General features: G+C 44.3%; 1 protein-coding gene across 1 annotated transcript; it reads left to right on the forward strand.

The window, feature by feature from the left end:
- The first annotated feature begins 2,247 nt into the window (after positions 1-2,247).
- Positions 2,248-21,651, forward strand: syndig1l (synapse differentiation inducing 1-like). The gene is made up of 4 exons (XM_019865554.1): positions 2,248-2,677; positions 7,143-7,735; positions 16,200-16,337; positions 18,961-21,651. The coding sequence occupies exons 2-4, from the start codon at positions 7,229-7,231 to the stop codon at positions 19,117-19,119; spliced, it is 804 nt and encodes a 267-aa protein (XP_019721113.1). The 5' UTR covers positions 2,248-2,677; positions 7,143-7,228; the 3' UTR covers positions 19,120-21,651.
- The last annotated feature ends 685 nt before the right edge of the window (positions 21,652-22,336 follow it).

Here is a 22,336-nt window from a genome sequence, read left to right on the forward strand (position 1 = left end):
CAGATCTTTGTTGTCGCCCACCGGCGAGGACGAGAAGTCTGACTTACAGCGCCGAAGGGTCAGAGAATGACATCATTGGCTTGCTACCGTGCCCACTTGTTGCTAAGGGAAAGTGCTCCGTCGCCTCTTCTGATGTGACAATAAGGACCGTATGTGTTTCGGTGAGTAGCACAGCTATTCCCTTTCCCACTGTTTCCATATGCCCGGGCCTTTCCATCACCAATGTTATCAATCAATTGAAAGGAAATGTAAAGTTCTTATCGGAGTCGTCTAAGCCGCCGTCACACAGAAATCGCTTCTCGAGGGAAATAATTAATCCCTTTAAAAAACAAACACCAACACTGACTGCGACCACCAACTTTGACTTGCACAACGCTGCTCATTTGCATTCCCTTCCACGATTCCCGCCCCGGCGCGACGATTCTCGTCAAGTGGCTGTTGGAACGCCGAGCACGAAAGCATCGGTGGCCCTCCGCTGCCACTGAAACTCATTTAGGAGCCGGTCTCCAAAGGGGATTCATGTGGGAGGGATTGGAAAGTCAAAAGATGGCATGGGAGGTGGGGAGGAAGGAGACTTGTATCAAAAAAAAAAAAGATCAGTCTATTCCTCTTTTTGCATCATTATCCCCAGAGTAGCTGTCTGCGGGCGGCTGTTGCGATCAGGCGGTGGCCCTAATGACACGTAGCAAGGGAATCATCTTGACACAACCATGTCGGCAGCTTTAGAATTTGCAAAAGGCCTGCCTGCAGGTACAGCTCAAAGATTACCTGTGCGGTCAGCGGGGACGAGGATAATGGGGGACGATTTGGAAGGGGATTGGGTAGCAGATTGTAATAAAATAGTCATCGGGGAGACAAATTGCCGAGTCGCTGTTTGAGCTTGTGTCAAATTAAGGGCTGTTTATTTTCATTTCATTTTTAAAACAGTTTGAGGATCAGCCAGTTTTTTTCGGCGGCGCTCCTGTCTTGCATCATAATATCGCCCCAACGAATACGACTGCAAAACTTTCAGACTTCATGCGAACATGACCTTAGTTCTCATCTCTTGCTTCCAGCTTATCCAATTGGCCTCGATTTGACCCTTTTATCACGTCCTGTGCCTGCTTTTTTTTATTTTTTTCGGCAGCCTTCAAACTTGGCGACTCCTCTTCAAACAATCGCAATGACAACATTGTGCCTCTTTACTCGATGTGCCATTGCGGGAGATGTCGAAGTCAGATCATGGAACGGGATTTCAGTCCTTTCACCGATGCGTTCAAAACTCTCAGGCCTGGCTCCTCTTATCTAAAAATTGAAAAATTGAAGATTATGCCGCCACGAGCAAGGGAAAGTGTCAAGAAAGTTCCTCTTGCTCTGCACCCCGGCACGAATTGATCATTTAGCACCCGCCGTACAACCGGGCGCGTACGGCCGAGTTGAGATATGGTGATTATCTCACTTTTTTTTTTCTGTGGCATTACAAACAAACAAATTTATTACAATGACAAATCAGCTCTCAACGCTTTAAGTAGTTTTCCTGCATTTTAATGGGGACAATCAGCGCATGATTTATGACTCGCGCAAACATAAACAACTGCTCCGTGAGAGATATTTGCAATCCAAACAAGCGAGCGGGCGACATAATTGCACCGCTTTCTCACAGCGTGTTAAACCTGCAGATTTGGGGATCAAAATATATTCTCGGGAACTTTTTACAGAACGGTGGCGTCTTGTTATATTACGGTTCACCCATCACGACCCGCTACATTGCTCTTTTGATTTTTTTTAATGGGTCTTAAGAGTATTTTATGTGTGATGCCCTCAAGTGGTGGGAAAGGAGAGCCACGGTTGCCGATGCACTGTTTTTTTTTTTAAGCCATAAATTAATTGCCAGGAGAATATAACACAGTGAGCACACTTGCAACAAGTGTCCGCCACAACTCTCAACTGGACTCAAAAAGAAGCATGGCTAGGCAAAAACTATTTATTTGCATCCCGGCAGGACTATTAAATTCGAAAATGTGATTTTTCTTTCAAAGTGGCTCCACCCAACTGAAATAGCTTTAATGCTGTTTAGCGACTTATCATTGTAGCTCAGCGAACAACATATATACAGACATATATTTATTTTTTATGCTGCAGGTAAACGCAATGTTATGTCTTATGAGCGCAAAAATCTGATTCCTGCCCATGTTTTGACCAAGAGGTCTTTTGTGATGCCGCAAGAGGAGAGGAGGAGCGGCCGCCCACTCCCCACACGCCCCGCACATGGTTAACCTCGTCCCCACATCCAAATAGTGAGCGAGAGTAAAGGCGCGCACAAGAGAGGGCGGACGCCGCCTGCTTCAGCTCCGCAACCGCTGTTCACCAAAGGCGGGTAGGCGGGTGGGGGAGACAAGAGAGGGAACTCGTCTTCTATCTTCTGCGCCGAGATGTTCTAACAGAGCGCGATTTTCAAGGAGGTGCTAAAACAAGTGTTTGATGGGGGAAAGGAGAGCTTTGTTAGCGCACCGGAGAGAGATTTACGCGGGGGAGGCGAGCGCAACCGCCGTTCCGCTGCCGAGGTGCGCGCACACCAACTCGGCGGGACACGTCGCACGTTCCTCCGGATGGGAAAGTCTCCGATGAAGCGTCGCTCTCCAGGCTACAGTGTGATGCACGAGCCGGGGGTTGCATCTGGATTGTCAAGAACTTACAGGTAATTGTTTTTTTTGTTGCCATTTAATTAAAAAAAATATTTTTTTTTTAGTCACTAAGCAGTGAAATGGTTTTAACGCTCTGGGGGTTGATTGTGCAAATGCATGCAAGGTGTCCATCATCATGATGGGGGAGGAGGTACTGGTTGCTCGTCCACAACTTCCACCCGCACGTCGCTTCCACGCTCCTTTTGTTTATGTGAGCAAGCATGTGGGGGGAGGAGAGAGAAAGAAAGAGATGGAGACGTTGAATCGGGTGATGAGGAGATGACAACGTGTCTGTTTCGTGTATTTTTATGGCAACAGCAAAAATTGAACGAAGGCACATCATCTTGATGACCTCCGCCAAGCGCGAAAACTGTTTGCACCGGGTTATTGTTTTGGTAACAGTCTGGAGAAGGTATTTATTTTTGCCATTTGCTGGACTGACAAAAAGGAACTCGTACGCAGACACATCAGCGCCAAGCCCGAGTCAACGCGCTGGGTGTCACTATGGACTTGAAAAAACTAATTTATAAAATAAAATAAAATAATCCCCCCCCCCCCCTTCGTGTCTGTGACGTGCACTCATGGCCAATGACAAGGCACTCCAAAGCGACCACATCGGCGGACTATCCGAAGGTGTAGGCATAACGAGCTGATGGCTCTGCTGCATGCACCACGAGGACAGATCTGAAAAACTGTCATTAAGTGGCTTGGTCATCAAGTGCTGCCTCAATGAGTGTCATCAAAATCAATGCTTTTATTTTCTTAATGAGTCCACTTTTTTTCCTTTCAGACTCTTGGCTAATTAAAGCCTTTTGCCTCAAGTGCAACAGCCTAGCTCCACCCATCCCAAAAGTCTTGGTTCGAAGCAGGGGTGGGGGGTGAGCAATGGGGCACCTCGGAACTGTGTGGATGATGGATGGATGGATGGATGGATGGATGGATGGATGGATGTAGCAAGCTTGACAGTAGACGCACCGTACTACAAAGCCCCCAAAACAAATGATCGTGGAAAAAATACACTGACCATTGTTGTGTTCCCTCAATCAATTGGCCGCGAAGACAGGTCAGCCTCGGTGCTGGCTGGCAGCAGCCTGTTATATTGACAGCAAGCTGAATTTGCTGAATTATGCAACATTTCCATTCCCACAAGAGGATTTACACATCAAGGAACACTTAAAATCATACAATGAGGAGGGGGTTTGCATGGGGGAGGGCTGCAGAAGGGTGTTTTGTTTTATCAAGGTGCAGGGAGAGCGGGAGCCACATGATGACACCGGAGTGGTTTAATTCCCAAAAATGGATGATGAAAATTGACAGAGGTTGTAATATAATAAAACTCTGCTATTTACGGTGGATAAGGGATGAGCATTTGAGTAATTGTTTTCCCCCTTCCACCCCTCCCCTAAAAATGTCACAGATTACTACAGTGGTAGTTTGGACTTCATTTTGTCCTCATTCCTTTCTTTCCTGATTTTCTTCAACCTAACAGATTAATTTATTGCTGGTCTTTGCAGAAAAATAGCTGGGAAGAGGACTTTGAATGAAATAACCGAGTCAAGGTATCACTGTAGCTGAGACCATAAATCTACCGCAATCTATGATGCCAATAAACTTGTATAGCATTTCAAAAACTCATTTTACAACATTACTCGTAAAAAATGGCTTACGAGACTTTCCATAACTTCCATTAACAACCCAGGCTAAACTTAGCGCCTCCCTAACATGGAAAAAATATATATCTCCGTCCAGATGTACTGCATCAACATACTTTCTTGACACCAATTACTACTTTCCTATTCGCCAGGACTTTGGCACCATCTTAGACGATTATGGTGCCAAAGGTCAAACAATTTGTGGATAGCGAACTGTGAACTGACAGTTCGGGGGGGGGGGGTCACAATAAGAGACATTGCTGCTGCTGACTGATTGCAGTGCTCAGATGACAAATGCGCCTGGAATTTGCATCCTCCACTCCGAGCCCCGGCACACGCCCATCAATAACGAGCAGACGTCGCCGTTCATTATGTGCCACGCAGGCCGTCGCCGCGTTCCAAATTAAATCACAGAGAGAAATGAATTTGCCGGCGTCGAGAGGGATGGAGTGGCTCGATAAACATGGCCGACAGATAAGGCGCATTGGTATTCAGGTGCGCCTCGACACTGGTCTCAGGGGGGCCCATCGGTTAAGAATCAGTTTGGAAAGGGGCTGGGGGGGGGGGCATCGGGTCAAAGGGCGGGAGGGTGATTGGCAGTGGGCTGACGAAGGCAGCCAGCATTGAGCTGATTGACAGTCTGATGGGACTGAAGTGCATTGACAGATCGCGTAACCATGACCCGGATGCTAACAGGATGCCTGCTAATCTGCTAGACTCGTGTCTGACACCTCTGGACTTCTGTCTTCATCTTTTTTTTTTTTTGTTTCCTCCCCTGACACGTTCGATTCTGTATGTCTAGAATAAATAGATTTTACAACATGGGTAGTTTGCAGCCTTATGTACTGCAGTGTCGCCACTTGGGCTTGTAAATCATTGGATTCTGACAGCAGAGGGCGCAATCTTTTTTCGTCCACGTAGTTTATGGCCTAGATGGGTGTTACTGTAGAAATGTGTTTTTTTTAAAAACAGCTCATTGTGTGCATTAAAATCGGTATAAAGAGAGTAGAAGTCAATATTTTGAAAATTGCAAAGTTTGGTGCACAAATTTTACGATTGACAGTAATGTTATTCTTGCAGGTATTAAAATGACGTTTATGTTAAAGTTGCTACTGTTCTGGAAGACTGTTTTCTTGATATACGTTTGTTTATGTTTACTATTCGGGATCATTATTTTCTGAAAATCTGCTTTTTTTAAATTTTAGGTCTCTCGTAGTAAGTAATTAACGTAAGAAGCAAAAAGGGTGCAAGAATAAAACAACTGACAAGGAAGGAAAAAAGATGCCAGAAAAAAAGCTTTGTACAGCCCACCCTGTGGATATTAAGAGGATAAAAGAGGCAATAGTGCCAGATATTCTACATCTGTCGGCTGATATTCGGATTATCAATTTCACGTTAATTCATGCATTTTCTTAATCTAAAATGATGCACACGTTGATTTAAAAAAAAAGTCCAATTGCATCGCGATGATAAAACCACACACAGATTAAAGCACATGGCAACAATCTTGTCTTTCTAATTCGGGTATGGCTAATTAATGCGTCCTTCCAGGATCATGAATGATTGAGTAGATTTTCGTCAATATAACGACGGGTCGCGGGGTTATGGTGGAGTCGTCATTACGACTTGAATGGACTGAGTCCAACATAGTTCTCAGCCTTTGCAAGTTTTCAGCAATGATCTTCCAAAATGTATTTAGAAAGAAAAAAAAAAACCTCTGTAATTCACTTGAAGCCCCCACCCATCTCACATCCGTTTCTTCCTTTTTGATTGCACAGCAGTTCAGTCCCGTGTCAGCTCTTTAGCATTCACGCAGCATTTCTACAGAAGTGTCTCATGCAAATGTGACCTCTCGCGTGCTTGTTTTCTGAGAATGTCGAAGAAAAGTATACAGGAAGTGATTGCGGCTAATAAGGCTTATTTGCTATCAGACATTACTCACTTGTTGTCTCATTAAGCACATCGAAAAAGCGCCGCGCGATTTAGGTCGGGACCCCCCCTGAATTCATCTGCATTTGGCATTTCTATTTCCAACACAGATTGAATGTCGAGGGTGTGACGTTTCAAAAAGGGAGGCTCGAGGGTTGACGCGGTCGTTTGGGGTGGGTGGGGGGGTGGGGTGGAAACAATTTGATTGTGTTTTGATGCTTGGAGCGCTTAAGCGTGTTTTTGACGCCTCGTTTGTCATCCGATTGAGACTTGTTAACCCGCTGGCAGGAACTTGACCACCGTGGCGGCGACTCTGCAGAATGAAAATTAAACGGCTGCTACCGGGCTCGCATTTAATGACATAAACAGCTTTTGGCAAATGTATTACACCAACCGACATAAAAAAGGCAGCAGGTAGCATGAACTTCCATGCTCAAGCGCTAACTATCATTTGACATTTCAATGATCATCAACATCAATGCCTTGGAATTGGCCTCAGATAAAAGCCTCAAAACCAAAATGTCTGTCTTATTGGTTCAATTATGTGCATGGGTTCTTGAGACTTGAGATAATCTCTCAATGTGTGACAGCACAGTGGTTGGGAACCGCTTCCGTATTCTTATCTAAAAGGAACCCAAGGACTAAAGTGAAAACAATCAGCCCGGAGGGCACACAACAAACATAATATCCCGACAAAATGCATTAGGATCAATCGCTATTGCTTTTCTGGGTAGCGTATCAACGAGTGTTTAAAACGGGGAGGCAAATTGAACCGAAATGAGTCCTCTTGCGAGATGCAGCTCTCCCAACCAGGAATTAAAACTCAACTCTCCAAAAAGTCTGCTTGATACAAACGCTAAAGACTCCCCCTTCTTCTGCATTACTCTTTCCTCTGCAGGTCTCCGACTGCTGAATGCCGCTAGGGTCTCAAGCGCCGTTCAAGGAATCGCCTATCATTAAAAAGACTTTTGCCCTTTTGTTGCTATGGAGAACCTTAGCGAGCTCCAGAATCCTTTGTTGGACAAAAATAGCAAGCACATGGTCAACGGTTATGGAGGAGACTTCCCGAACAACCAGTTCCAGGAGAACATTATCAACTACTTTGGTGGCGAGAGCGACGGCGGCGGTGGCGGCGGCGGAGGGAAGCCGGTCAATGTAGTAAGCGGCGGGGGCGGCTACAATAGCAACGGCAAGATGAAGTCGCAGCAGCTCTTGGATGCTACCTCGCTGCATTTAGCCGTGGAGGCCTTCTACAGGCCCAACTTCATCCTGTACAAAGAGGACAATGGCAGCATCAAGGCCAAGGAATATAAAAGCGAGTGCTGTGAGACCACCTTCACGGAGAAGAAGGCCAAGGAGACGTCCAACTCGACCGGAGGGTCCGCGGCCGGCTCGGAGGAACCGCAGGCAAAGGTGCCGGAGGACGGCGAACATGTCAAAATCCAGACCGTTTCATATGAGGTGGAGGAGGAAGAGTACGTAGAGTATGAGGTAAGGCTTTGAAATACTATTCTGAAAAAAAAAACATACTCTTAAATACCATAATGGTGGCCCTCTGTTAAAGAAAACAATGCCTTGAAAGATTTGACATTTCATTGTACACGACACAGATTCAAGACACCCTGTGCCGGATGTAGCAAAGCAGCCCCAGACAATAACAGACCAAGCCTTCTGACTCTGAACGGCACATTGGGCTGCAGAATGCCTTGATAGTTTTTAGACTTCACTGAACCCAGCACAGATTCAAGACATCCTGTGCTGGATGGAGCAAAGCAGCCCCAGAATGTAACTGACACCAAATATTCTGACATTGGACGGCACGTGTGCGTTTGGCCTCCAAGAATGTCTTGATAATCCTCCCAGTAATGATTCAAGATTCATCACCTGCAAACTGCGTATTGAGTGCTAATTCACACTGCGCGAGCAAACAGACACCAGGTTAGAATTCCTGCAGCGATCTGTGAACACTATAAAAATAACCCCAATACGGTTGCACATCTCAACCACAAATCCCGCCAGATATGCTGACCTTGTCATCCATTTCACACAGCCGTAAATTCACATCACCATAAGTCTTCATTCAGGGCTCTAGCCCTGGGATATTAAGTGAAAATGCTGCATTAGCTGAACTGTTTTGGCAGAGCCAATAGTGCAAAAACACTCCAAAGGATTTAGGGGATTGCGATGTGGGGATTGGGTGTCCAGTTGGACCGGGTGTCCTGCGAGGCTACCACATGGCCAGCGAAATAAAATAACCAAGATGACACGTAGAGAAAATGTCATCCAAATCATAGCGGGGATGCAAATTAAGTGTTTGCGCTTGTATTGCTGTTTGGCTTGCAAATAAAGTCAAAGAAGTGACATTCCTTCACTTCACAAACGAGTTGGCATGTGAAACCATCATCATCAGAGGCTGGTTTTGCCAGATAAAAAGCAAAACATACTCGGTGGGACTCATTATGTCGTAGACTACAGACTATACCAAAAGACTCGCCTCCAGTCTGACACGAGGATGGAATCCCACAACTACTTAACAAGATTGTAATATCCAGGATGGCTCGATTTTAGATCAGATATCTATATTAAAGAGTCTTTATTAGGGCCAGAGCATCGGGTTGTGTGAAGGCCCTCTTCGAATTGCCGTATCACTGAATAGCTGCAGAAATAATTGGTCCCACCATTCCTTGTCATTGCTGTTGCAAAAGAACAATCTGGCCAGTGTAAGACGGACTACGGCAGATCAGGACACTCCATTACAAGGTGCAATTTACATTACGCACAAAATGAAATTTCAGGATCAACCTAAAATACACTAGATCCTTTCCCGACGAACCTGATTTGACTTAATCTTAAACTTAAGATGAATCCTTAAAGTTTATTCGAAAGCCCAATATCCTTAACGAAGTCACGCCGACGCCCCAACAGCCAAAATCTGCCGAAAACACTTCTCGCCGACCCCCCCGATGTGATGAGTACAGCATGTCTCCGTCGTTTCACCACAAGCGGCAAATTGTCGACAACCAATTAAAAGGTGCTAACTAATGTGCGGAATCGCGTTTAATGGTAACGTTCGGCGGAACAAGGCTATCAAAGCTTGGGTTTGACACGCTTGTTAGCGACCGGAGCTCCTCGCCCCAAATGTGTGCGCGCTTGTCCGTTTGATCCTTTTCTTCCATTAAAATTATCCGCCGGTTTCACCTGAATACATAATAAGCACTGGAAGCTGCATTTGGATTTGCCGGCCATCTGTTCCGCCACCCCTGGTGCATAAAATCTGCATTTAGCAGTGAATTTCATATTGACTTGACGCTGTGAGCATGTGGTCTTGCCACTCCGCCGCAAATTTTAACAGCAAAAAAAAAAAAAAGAACACCTCTCAGATTTCGTCAATGTCCTCTTTTAAAGAAAACTATGTCCAATATCAATATAGCTGAGTTTCACAATGGCTATATTTCTCTGGTGTGATTGGAAGGGCTATTAATATTCACTAAGGGGGGAAGAAATGCGCTTATGCCTTCATTAAAACTAAAATGTGGTCATGCCTCAGTTCAGTACACACATATTGTTCGCCCTTTGAAGCGCCGGCGCCGGCGAGAGCCAGAGTCATAAATTCTCATGAAATCCTCCACAGGTATCCTTTCTCCCATTTAGCAGTAAACGACAATAACGATCGGATCATTTCAAAGCGGCAAGAAGCGGTGCGCTTGTGCGATTGATTTGACCACGAGCTGTCCTCGGCTAACGGATGATATTTATCCCTTCGCACGCCGTGTCTCTCCGGCCAATAAAAAACGTAAGTGTCCCTCGGTGACTCCGGGAATGTAATAGCCTTGTGTCAAAATATACGGGGGGGGGGGGGGGGGGTAAAACCGAGTGAGCAGACGTTTGCCTTGAAATAGGATGTGGTGGGGAAAGAAAAAAAAAAAAAAAACACAAGCATTAGTCTTAACCTCGTCACTACTTTTTGGAATATAAAGGAAAATATGTAGCGTAATTTGACTTCACGCTCACCAGTTGTCGATTTATTGAACAGGCAGGCAGCCCTAGATCTCGGAAATGTCACAGATGTTCCAGTGGCAGCCTCGGAACAAATTCCCAACCATGAAAGAAGCAAAAATAGGGGAAGTATCGAGGAGTGGATAGCAAATGCCAACGTTGCACTGTACAAAGATAGAGCACAAGACTCTAATTGCCTAACCCCCGACCTCAACTTCTTCCTTTGACCGTCCCCTGTTTTAAAACCCCCGGCCTGGCCAGCTTGTTGTCATGGCAACAGGTCAGAGTCAAGGCCAAGACACGTGTGGCGGTTTGACTGGAAACTTTTGACTGAAACTTGACCGTTTTGTTTGGCTTGCTGCTGCTGCTGAATTTATCATCATCATCAACCCATTGATCTGATTTGGATGCGGCGATTGTAAAATCTCGCCGTTTGCAAACAGTCGGTATCAGCTCTCCCCCAGATGGACGCGTGCAACAAATCACGGGCCGCGTCAGGTTTGCCGCGCGGCTAAATGTTTAATTTACAAGCTGATACGGTTGCTTTTGCAATCAGCGGAGAGCAAAATTCCCTGCGGGCCTGAGCTCTTTTTATGCCACCAAATGCGGCTAATTATATCCCCCCCATTACGGGCGATAGGCAGCGTCTAATCACATTTTCGCAAATTACAGTTACTCGGCTCAGTCGTTTGGGCTGCCACAATCACTGCGCTATGATCTCTCAACAAGAAATGTGTTTGTTGTCGGGATTGTTTGATGCTCTTTGTTTGGGACTGGGGCGCAGACGGGGGCTGTTGATTGCATCTTGCATGAAAATAATGTGAACACTGATGGTTTCACTGTTATTTCCTCTTTTTTTTTTAAAGCAACTCATTGGTATCATGCTAGCTTTGATACAATATATATAGATATTTTTTTTTTGTGCAATGGCACAAAAGTATGTTTCAGTTTAGTTTGAGATGTGTCATGGCTGATAGCGTCTCCAAGCAAACTCGGAAGATAGGTTTGTGTTTCAATTCATCCATTTTCCAATCCGCTTTATTCTCACAAGGGTCGCGGGGGGGTTGCTGGAGCTTAGAAAACAGTAAGTACAGCGGTACGGGCCACACTGTTTTTGTTTACACAGTGGAGCTAACGCTTCCTGTCCCCCGACTTAATGAGTTCCTCTGCACCCGTCGAGTATTTTCTGAAGACGAATACAAGTAGCAATGAATGTGCAAGCATGCCTCGTACATCACGACCGAGCTCTTATGTCCCGTCTCAAGGACTTTTATTAGTGGCGCGGCGAAGCCACTCCCCTTTGGGAAGTGGCCTGTCACGCCGCCTTAGAATTATTAAGTCTTAAGACAAGCACCCTGCTCACCTCTGGGACCTTGGGCTCCTGCATGGACATAAATTAACCATCTGGAGCAGGTGTGGCAACGCGGAAGGCCACGTGCGGATGTCGGGACCCGGGCGGCCAGGGGAGACCACCCGCCGCCGCGTGTTAGGCATTGCGGAACATGCGATGCCATTTGTGCGCCCCTAATGACTCAACTCCATGAGCGGTCGACTCTTTTTTTTTGGGGGGGTTATTTTTCAAAAAGCGTTTAAAGATTGCTTTCACTACTCACGAGGACACGCCGCACGCAGGGCGTGCTCAAATTTCGACTCGGCTGCATATTTAATCAATTGCTAAATCATCCAGCGTGGCAATTTCTCATTTGTGTTGCTCTTTCATTCAGCCACGTAATTGAATTCCTGTTGGCGGCAAAGTCGTTAGTTTCTTTCTTTGGTTTCCACTCTGCCGCGCGCAATCCGATTCATTTGTGTAATTTCAGACACCGACTTTCGAGTTATAAGGCAATTTAGAAGCCAGCGCTTGTTTTCTGCCTGGAGCTTTAATTGCATTCCGATTTTTCTGTGTCTTTTCATTCACGCCGTTGCGCCTGCAGACACGTTTTGGCGGCGCTAGACCCAACAACTGCAGCGCAGCGTGCGAGATGCATGAAAAGTATGTAATGAATTCTCTTTTTCTCCAGAGAAACCTTCAGCACATTAAATCAACAGTCCTAATGTAATTTTGGGTGCCTCGGGCATGATTTGATTGACTTCTTTTTATCGGTTAGTCCAAATAGTACTTTTTAAAGGATGCCTTGGTTCTCCGTCTCTCACTTGCAGGTGCCCACAATGTAACATGAGAAATTTACAAAGAAAGCCGGTACACAGAAAGCGTTTTCAAACTTTTGATAACATACCTTCTTTTTTCTTTCCAAAAATTTCGATCTGTGCTAAATTGGAAGAGTTTTCATCTCCTGCACACACCTGAATCCTGAACCTTACCCACAACATGCCAGATGTGCACCAAGGCCACCATGTGATGACCTGCCATGTGCAACATGTTATAAATATTATGGGTATGTAAAACTGGAAGGACATGGGTTGGGGATGGGGCTGGGGGTAACAAAAAAAAAACAGGCCAACCTCTTTGTACGACGGTCTCAAGAGGATTGTGAAAGCATCCATTAGGGCTTTGTTACCTGTCAGGCAATTGGCTCATGTTGAAAGGATTTACACCACCCTCCCTTCAGCCACCTGCATGTTACCGTTACTCCCCTGGCTGGTTAAACATCTGGCCTGCTTCTGCTTAAAATGCAGACTTTGAATGGATTGTTCTTTTCCAGCTGCTGGTAATTGGCCCACGGGAAGGCTTGGCGGCGGGATCGGTGGCCCGTTGTGACGAAATCTCTGCAAACATTCCACAAATGGCTTTTGGGCTACCAAAGGGCCACTCGTTGCGGCGGTGAATCGAAACAACACAAATCTCCCAGCATGCCTTGTGCTCCCACTCGTTCGACTGATGTGATTGTTACGGCGCGCGTAGTCAATGTCATCATCTTTTGACAAATGTTGGCCTGTCCCCATGGCGTCTTATTATTTTTTACACGTTACTAACCAATGGGTTCAAAATAGCTTGAAAGCAAACCTATTCAGTCTTGAACTCGCCTGTCCTCTTCCCTCGCGACATTAAATGGATTGCCATCATGCTTCGGTGCTGAAGAAACAGGTCAGCCACGAAGGTTAAATCCATGCATATTCAGTCACACCGCTTAGTCACCTCATCGTTATTTAATGCATCAGGCCTGGCGAAGACCTTTGAGGAAAAAGTCAGGGAAGATACACCAAAGCTAACGGCTATGGTTGCATTATTAGTACATGATTTGATGATTTTATGATAGCGATGGAAAAATTGAGGCTATTTTTCTACCTTTACATGTTTAATTACCTCAACAGGGTGTCCCAATTTGCATTTGCAGAGCACGCTTTTTTTTTTTTTTTTTTTTTGCTCGCTCCACTTTCGAGTAATAACACGCTTGTTTTCTTCCCCTCAGTTTTATTTTGGGGAGTCCATTAATCCGCCGTCTGCGCGACCATTAGTGGGGCAAGGTGGGCAAAACTCCACCGCCCACGCGTTAATCCCGTCATCCATCAAGGAAATTGTTTCACTCCCACCAAGTATGGACGGCTACGCAAAGACGGTCGCGGCGTTGAGGACAATAAGCTCTGACTATCAAGTAACTCGCGGCGTGACGAGCGGCTGTGAGAAAATGAGGCCCCTTGTTTTATATGATTGTAAGGGTTATGCTGGTACATGTCTAAAGGTAAATTTGGAGGTTTGTTTTCTACACACATTATACTTGCCCAAGCAGATTTATGTGTTCGTGAATTGAGTACAGATTTTTATTTTTTTAAAACCATTTCAGTTGCCCGGTATGTTGTTTTTTTGGGGGGTGTGGGCGTGGCTAAAGGTGGGAATAAAATTGCATTTTGAAGCAAGTATTTCGTATTTAAAACGCAGCGATGGGAGTCATGACCAATTGAGCAATTCACTAAGTTGTCGTTAAGTACTGTGACGATTGTGACCGTCCGTCCTCCGCGAGTGTTGCAGGCATCAACTTCTACGTGTTATTTTTGTTTTCCAAGCATGTTGTTTTCCTCTTTATCAAACTCGCAGCAAAACTGTCAAGATAAAGTCTAACCGAGCCCTTCCGCTGCATGACAACCGAAAGGCCAGTGTGGCGACTGTCGGGAAATAACCCTTCGTTCATTTTGAAGCAATGGCAGCAAAATGGAGTGCTTTGCTTTTGATTTCATAGCGTGTTGTGAAAAGTCGAACGGTATGACTTCGGCTATGGGCATAGGAGCTCCGCACCATTGGTGAGAAACAATTAAAACATCTGTGTTACTAGTTGTTTTTCTTGTTGCCGTTTTTATCTTGAACACAATTCCCTCAGTGGCGAGAGGACATGAAATAAATATTCAGAATTATTAAGACAAGCCACAGAAAACACGCCAGGATTAAAGGTAATAAAGGGATTACATTGCCTCATATTGCTCAAATGAAAGAAATCTTAAGGATGCTACAGTCCGCCGTGGTTCAGAATTCTCTTTTGGGTAAAAATACATCATTAACTGTGTTTTGTTTTTTTTTTCCTCCCCCGCTCTTCATTTATTTCTCATGTTCCACCCCGGTTCTGGATCATCCTTCAAACGGGATGATGTGTGCAGGCTGCAGCTTAATGTGGCCTTAATCTCTGATGTCTTTTCATTACGCAACACATCTTGGCTTTGGAGCAGGGAAGGTTATTGATGCAAACGTGTATTGATATAGGTGGGGAGACTGGAGGGTGGGGTGGGGGGGGGAAGCTATACAGAATTGCAAACTCATTCCAGCGAGAGCTTCATTCAAAGTGTACATTCGAGCATGACGTCTTTTGTCGTTCGCCTGACAAAACGTCGGCAACTCCATCTCCCAAAACTAATGAAAAACTAATGGACCTGGACAAAAAGTCCATGAATATACGCGTACATATTACGCACAAGCGGGCCGAGACTCGTCTGCCTTTCCCATTTGTCTGAAAGCATATTCTTTTTACTCCCACTCCAAATGGAGTTGCTCGTTGCCATCCTCCCATTCTTATACGGCTTCAATGTCTCGTTGGCGATCACACCCTCACAAAGTGTCTGAGCTGATAAGCACGCTCGTTACCGATATTGCACAAAGAGAACACGAGAGAAAAGCTTAAAGAAGAATCGAGCCAGCGTTTATTTAGCTGACAGCTAAATAGCAGTGTACCAACAAGGATGCCACTTTTGACTGGAAGATCTTGCCGAAGATCAGATACGCCTGGTGGAATATGAACACGGGAATCTCAATGGCTCATAAAATAAATCCGTCGTCCCGAGTAGACCAGAATTGATGAAGACCTGATCGAAATTGTGACAGACGAGTGATCATTGGGTTTTAGACTGAAATAGGCCCGAATCAAAATTCCCCAATGTCAAGCTAACACACCTGGACAAGTGTCGTTCGAAATCAGTTCACATAAACGGCACGTCAACAGCGAATCAGACAACACAAGCTCGCACCATCAAGTAGGTTACAAGTTGACACAACACAATATGAGACCAAACCAGGTGCCACGTGTATGCTAGCATTTGCCAACAGCTAGCTTGTTGAAATATTTCATGATGTAGTGGCTCAGCCAGACTAAAAGCCCAGGACCACGAATGCAAGGGAAATTATAGTTCCACATAATTTGTTCCATTTCACATTCAGGTCAACAAAAATAATACAAGCGGACCAACGATAGGCGGTCGTGCAATGCCCCAAGCTAGCGCGCAACCTTCCAAAACAGTTGACTGGCTATAATGCACAGCAAGTAAAGAGTAGCTTACCATGCTAACAGGCAGTCATGGGAAGTCACGGTAGCGGCTTGGCCGCAGTGCGGCTGACACAGAAAGTAACACGATGAACTGCCTGGAAAGAGAAAAGAGAAAGTTGTCCAAGTCAGACGTTAAGAACCAAAAGTTTCTGAAAGTCTAATTTTCATGCGCATCACAAATTCAAACGCCTGTAAAAAAAAAAAAAAAAAGAATCCACAAACGTATGACAAATTATTTATTGTGTCCTGTACAGACAGACTGCTCTAGCGACAGCGAGAGTGAGGACAATTTCATCGTGGTGCCTCCGAGGGACCACCTGGGCTTGGCCATCTTCTCCATGCTCTGCTGCTTCTGGCCTCTGGGAATCGCAGCATTTTACTTCTCGCAGGGGGTAAGCGCACGCACACTCACGCACACACACACACACACACACACACACACACACACACACACACACACACACACACACACACACACACACACACATACACACACGGTGTACACCCTGGTCGTCGGCTATGTACAGCAAGGTTATTAGAAGCTGTATGTGGCATAACAATCACACGCCGGTGTACTCAAACCAGTCGCCGTCAATGCCAGGTGTGGTATACAAACACGTTTGAGTTTTGAAAATAAATCAAAAGTCACTCTCCAAGCTTTGTCGGTATGTTTGTTGAAAGGCGTGACACAAATCTCAGCTTTAATTCAAATGATTGTGTGTGACATAACAATCACACACTCTCGTGTGGCGTCGTGAATCCTCAGGCTGGAAAACGAGACATTTACTAGTGTCATGAATCACCATAAAAGGAAAAATCCAAGCAGCGAGTGAGGAATGGAGCGAATGTAAATAAGTAGACAACATATGAACACACGTCCAACCACAGCAATTTTTACCAGTGAGATTTTTTTTTTTAACAGATTTCATTTGAAACCTCCTTTGTGTCAGAACAAAAAAAAAACCTCTGGGCTAATTATGTGGAAGTGATGGCTGCGTTTCAGACCAGAGACCCCTCCCCGCCGCCCCTCACAAGGTGCAGTCCTGAGAAGTAGGGAGCGTGGTAGGGAGGGTGGGCTTCTTTTTACATCTTGATAACACACTTTGCTGCGCCTCATTCTTTGGCCAAAAAGAAAAATTAATGAATTCCGTATGCGCATATCTTGACTTAGCAGTTCAAAATGATTTATTATTACTCTCTGTCAAAGCAAGAATCCTGCAAAAAATAAATAAATAAATAAATAGCAGACATCTCTCAACCAAAGACACCTTTCAAGTGATCGTCAAACCTTGTAGGATTATTAAGGGATGAAACAAATTGAAAGATGAATGGAAAATAAAGGTCAAACTCACAATGAGTACATGTTACCACGCTGCTGGTGAAAATCTTCAACACGTGAAAATATCACAAAGTCAATCAAAACCACTCTGAGTTTCAATTTAAATTTGGATTGAAATTTGCAATTTGTGATGTCTTCCAACCCTGCGGGATTGCTTTTCCTTTGCCAAAACTAGAAGCCTGTTCATTTTGAAATAGGATATTGCTATCTACAAAATAGAATGACGGAAAAAAACAAACACTTACACTGCTACTCTTTTTTTTTTTATTTTTTAATTTCAAACTTTCTGGGACTTCAGTGCTTTGTCTCAGCAAGAACCTTAATAATTCAAAAGAACACGAAAGCCAAGATGGTTGAGGAGTCCGAGAATCTTGAGCTAAAGTCTTTTTATCTAATACAAGATGGCAGCGGAAAGATGAATAGGCTACGTCTTCTTTGTTATCACGGTACTCGTCACAAGTTCGACATTGAACGTTGAAATTACAGCTCACACCCTCAAAAGATTCCACCTTGCATTCTCTGCGAGAACGAAAAAAAAAAAGACAAACAAGTTAGCGAGCATAATAGAGATTTGCTGATGGCAGATCAATAGCGTCGCCGTCCCATCGGAAGGTCACCGAACACTGAGAGCAATTGCAGCAAGAGACAACTGCTAAAGCATAAAAAAAAATAATAATAATATAATAAATAAAACAAACAAAGAAACAAATGTGACACCTGAAAACCTTTCTGGAGGAAATACGGTGTTGTGCATTTGATTAGCGAGCGGAACTGACTGCCATTATCGCCACGAATGGTGTGACTGTGTGTTGTTTGGAGACGCAGAGAGGCTGCAGAGATCGCTCTCATGATTATGCAAGTTATCGTACAAAAAGCCTGACAACAATAGATGACAATGATTCATTCGAAATTGTGAGTAAATCAGTGTTTACGTGACACAAGTGGGGCTCTCAAGTGTGTTATGTGTCTGATGAAGGTTAGCATGTAGCAATACCATAACTTAGCATTTTGTCCTGTTTTTTTTGTGTGTTTGTGTGTGTGTGTGTACATAAGCTAGAGAAGCACTTAGCACTTTATAAAAGCATATATATATATACACAGTATAAGAATTAAACAGTTTATGCATTCATACGGATATAAAAAAAGAAGATGGGCACAACTGCTCAGTAAGCAGCGGCAATATTAGTCACATTTCGTATTTACATTGTCTGTCTACATGTGTTGCTGCACACATTGATGCTATTCGTCCATGTTGTTTGTCAGCGGCTTGTTTTGATCATACGACTCAGTGCAGCGTTGTTTTCCCAGTTTCCTCCCCATTTTTCACGTTTGTTTACCCTTTTCAACATCCTGGTATTTCTGGCTTACTCATACAGTAGATTTCAGCGGCGTCGTCAATGCCTGTCCTTGAGTTTTCCAAATGATGTTAAATTTGCCATTTATCATCTGACGGCACATATTAGCACAACCCACAGTCCTTGACATTTTCCTACTAATTGCTGCCAACGAGCTTTTTCTGGCTTCATCTGTCAAGAGGAATGTCCTCCTACTTTTATCAACACTTGTGCAGAATCAACAGCCAGCTTGTGTCAATGCCAAATCCCCTAACCTGCCGCCTGACCTTTTTCTTTCCCTCCTTATCTATCTTATTTATTTATCTGTGCTCTTTCTTCCAGACCACCAAGGCGGTCCACAAAGGCGACTTCCCGCTGGCGAACATCGCCTCCCGACGTGCTCTGTTCCTGGCCGCCCTCTCCATCACAATTGGCACCGGAGTCTACGTGGGGGTGGTGGTGGCACTTATCGCCTACCTTTCAAAACCGGGACACATCTAGCCGATTGCTCATATCTGCCGGGAAGAGAAGAGCTGCTTGAAGCTTGCATATTTAGAGGATCGTTCTTTGGTGGCTGTACAGATTTTCCCCTGCCACCCTCATTTCTTTTCCCTGAAGATTCCCCCCCGTCAGCCAGAATTAGCACAGCGGCAGGAAAAGGGGGCGAGCTTGAAGGTGCGGCAAGGATGAGGAAAAGTTGACAAGAATGGATGTTTTCCCTCATCATAGTGAGGTTATCCTCCATTGAACTCTACGAGAATCATTGCAAGCTGAAGAATGTTAGGAACCACAAACTCCATCGTTGGTGTCCTTTGAGCCTCCCTGGAGCCTAAAAAAATAATTTCAAGAAAACCAGGACTGATAAGAGCATCATTTCGAATGCATAAAACATCACAGAGCTTTTTCATTTCACTCCCCCTTGTGTCAAAGCCCCCACAACGCAATTGTCTCACGCCAGGTGTTTACCCACCATCCAGATGTGCTTTGTTTTTGTTTTTCAAACACTTTGTCTAAAGACACCTTGTCAAACAGCCTGTGGCGGTGTCCAATCGTGGGTTAACAAGCAACTGGGTGAAAAAAATAAATGGATAAATGGAATTAGCCCAACAACTATTCCATTCATACCAATCTTACCCTATCAACCACATTACTCTCATCAAATAAGTATGATGGAAGAATTACAAACACATTTTTGGCAAGTCCATGTTAACACAGATGTTTAAAAAAAAAAAAAAACTGATTTTTCTCCGGCGGCCAGCGTGTTTCGTCTTATGCGTTTGTGTGTTGAAAACTGAGCTCTTTGTCTCGAAAACGTGCGCTATTATCTCAATTATTTCGAAAAATGACAAACAGCAGAACAAAAACAGTATTGACTCAAGCTGGGTACACACATGCTCATTTTTAACATCCATTTTTGAACACACATAAAGACGACCGCAGATGACCCACAATGTACACCACACAAATAACGATAAATTACACGTTTTTTTTTTTTTTTCAGCCTTGTGGCAGGCCAAAATGCATCTACATCTATTGTACCAGGAACCGCCGTTTATCACACAGAAGATTTTTTTGGGCCCACAAAATCTGCTTGGTGGAGAGACCATCCATTTTTTTTTTAACTTGAATTTTCCACCCCTGGAACTTGAAAGCACATTTCTAAAAGTATTCCTTGCCACCTGTTCTCACTGTCTCGCTTGCACAGTTCTCCAAATAACGCTTGCTCGCTTCAAGCTGTTTATTTTTCACTCCCAGGAGATGATTACTGTGAAACTGACACAACTCGAAAGTCAAACTTGCCTGGATCATGTGAAAACCTTTCAAAGAAAAAAAAAAAAGGATCCACTTAAAAATCTGCAATGTGGTGGGGTTCAACATATTGCATGTTTTTTCAAAAATATGTTAAACAGGAAATTGATTCGTCACAACTCTAAAACTATACTACAACTATTGGTATGTGGGGGGGGGGGGGGTTCCCTCTTTTGGCACATACCCAGATTTTGACCACAGGTCACCCCAAGCCACTGCATTGTACAGAATGTTTCCCGTTATCTCCCAAAAAATTGTGCATCAGAAAAAAAAAAAAAAAAAAGAAAAACCCAAAGCCAAGTTTGGTCATCTATGGAAGCTACAAATCAGGCTGAATTGTGTCGACTCTCTGACAGAGTCAGATTGAGTGGGTGATCAATTTGGCTCGTACTGCCGGCAACGCGTCACCCATAGCATGATTGATCTTTTTAGTTTTTTTTTTTTTTTTTTTTTAGCTTAAATTAAAATTGATCATGCTGTGGGGGAGGTGGGGGGCAACTCCCTCCATTCAAGGAACACGCAAGATTCCGTGACAGCAAATAGTGGAGGGAAAAAAAAACATGATGTAAAAAAAAAGGCTGATTAATTACCCAAGTGACTTTATTTTTAATTGCAAGTTCAAGCGTGTGAGAGCACAAGAAGCGACATTCTGCTTAGCTCCCCCTGCATCAGTCACAGCTGACATTTATGGAACACAATTAGCTCCTTCCTTCTCTTCCAAGGGATTGTGTACTCTCCGGAGCGTGGCCCGAAAATAGCACAAGCACATCCATTTCAATAATAGGCCGCGGCGTCAGCGGAGAGTAAACGATCCGCTAAAGAAGTCAGCGGCATCCACCAGGGAACGTTTGGATGCAACGCGCTAGTTTGAATGCTCACCGGGTGTAAAAATGGTGACAGTTGATTTGGGAACCCTGAGGTGCACTTGCGGCCGGTCCGAGATGCCCGTTATTATGTTGTATATGTTTAACCGAGGGCTGGCCACATATGGCCCACTCCATTCTTTAATGTGGCTCACAGAGCATTTACACAGAGTTCATTAATGGGGGAGTTAAAAACGTAAAAGAAAAAAAAATCCCTTGTCATAATTAAAAGTTAAAAGAATCATAATGACTTGATAGTAGTACATGATCCGTGTAAATATGGTGCGAAAAAAAAAATCTGAAAAATCAGACAGCATCCTATGCCTCTAATCTGATATGCAATGAACCACCGCGCCCGATGAAAAACAACCAATTACAGACAAAAGATTTACGTGATGTCAATCATTTGATGCACACTTGCAGACAGAGCCTTATCTGGTTACCCCAGAAAAGTATCGGAGCTGGAATTGAAACCTGCACCTCTGTACAGTGAGTGCGACCCAGTGGGCCACCGCCTATTGCTTAACTCATTTACTGTATATAATACACAAAGAAGTGTAGAATCTAAAAAAAAAAAAAAAAAAAATTGTTTTCATTATTTTTTTCTCAACCTCATCGCCAAATGACTCCCATCCATGTGTCCGTTTTTAAAATGAAATGAGGCCCTTGAGCACAACAGTTTGCCCACCCCTGATTTAAGCTGACGACCACTGACCACATGGCTTTGTGTTGCTCTCCTTTGGCAACCCGCTTTTGTGCAATGAGTGTATGTGCACATGAAGGACTTTTGTATGCGTGAGTGTCTGCGTATATATAAATGACTGTGTGTGTGTGTGTGTGTGTGTGTGTGTGTGTGTGTGTGTGTGTGTGTGTGCGGCGTGTACATAAAAAAAGAAAAAAGACATGTTCAAATGTAAAGAGAAATAAATGGCAAAGGGGAGGGCCTTTATCGAAAACTAGATCTGCATGTGTGCTTCTTCTTGGTTCCACGTAACTCAAGTCATTGAGATGCACGCGGCGTTCTTCGAGCGACAGAGTGCACTGTG

The sequence above is a fragment of the Hippocampus comes genome, unplaced genomic scaffold, assembly GCF_001891065.2.
Source record: "Hippocampus comes isolate QL1 unplaced genomic scaffold, H_comes_QL1_v1.1 scaffold434, whole genome shotgun sequence".
Taxonomy (NCBI): Eukaryota; Metazoa; Chordata; class Actinopteri; order Syngnathiformes; family Syngnathidae; genus Hippocampus; species Hippocampus comes.

Excerpts from the sequence above, each read along its gene's own strand:
- syndig1l (XM_019865554.1), top strand. The coding sequence starts at position 7,229 with ATGGAGAACCTTAGCGAGCTCCAGAATCCTTTGTTGGACAAAAATAGC. Across the intron at positions 7,736-16,199 it reads AAGAGTACGTAGAGTATGAG|ACAGACTGCTCTAGCGACAG; the intron begins GTAAGGCTTTGA and ends TGTCCTGTACAG. Across the intron at positions 16,338-18,960 it reads CATTTTACTTCTCGCAGGGG|ACCACCAAGGCGGTCCACAA; the intron begins GTAAGCGCACGC and ends TCTTTCTTCCAG.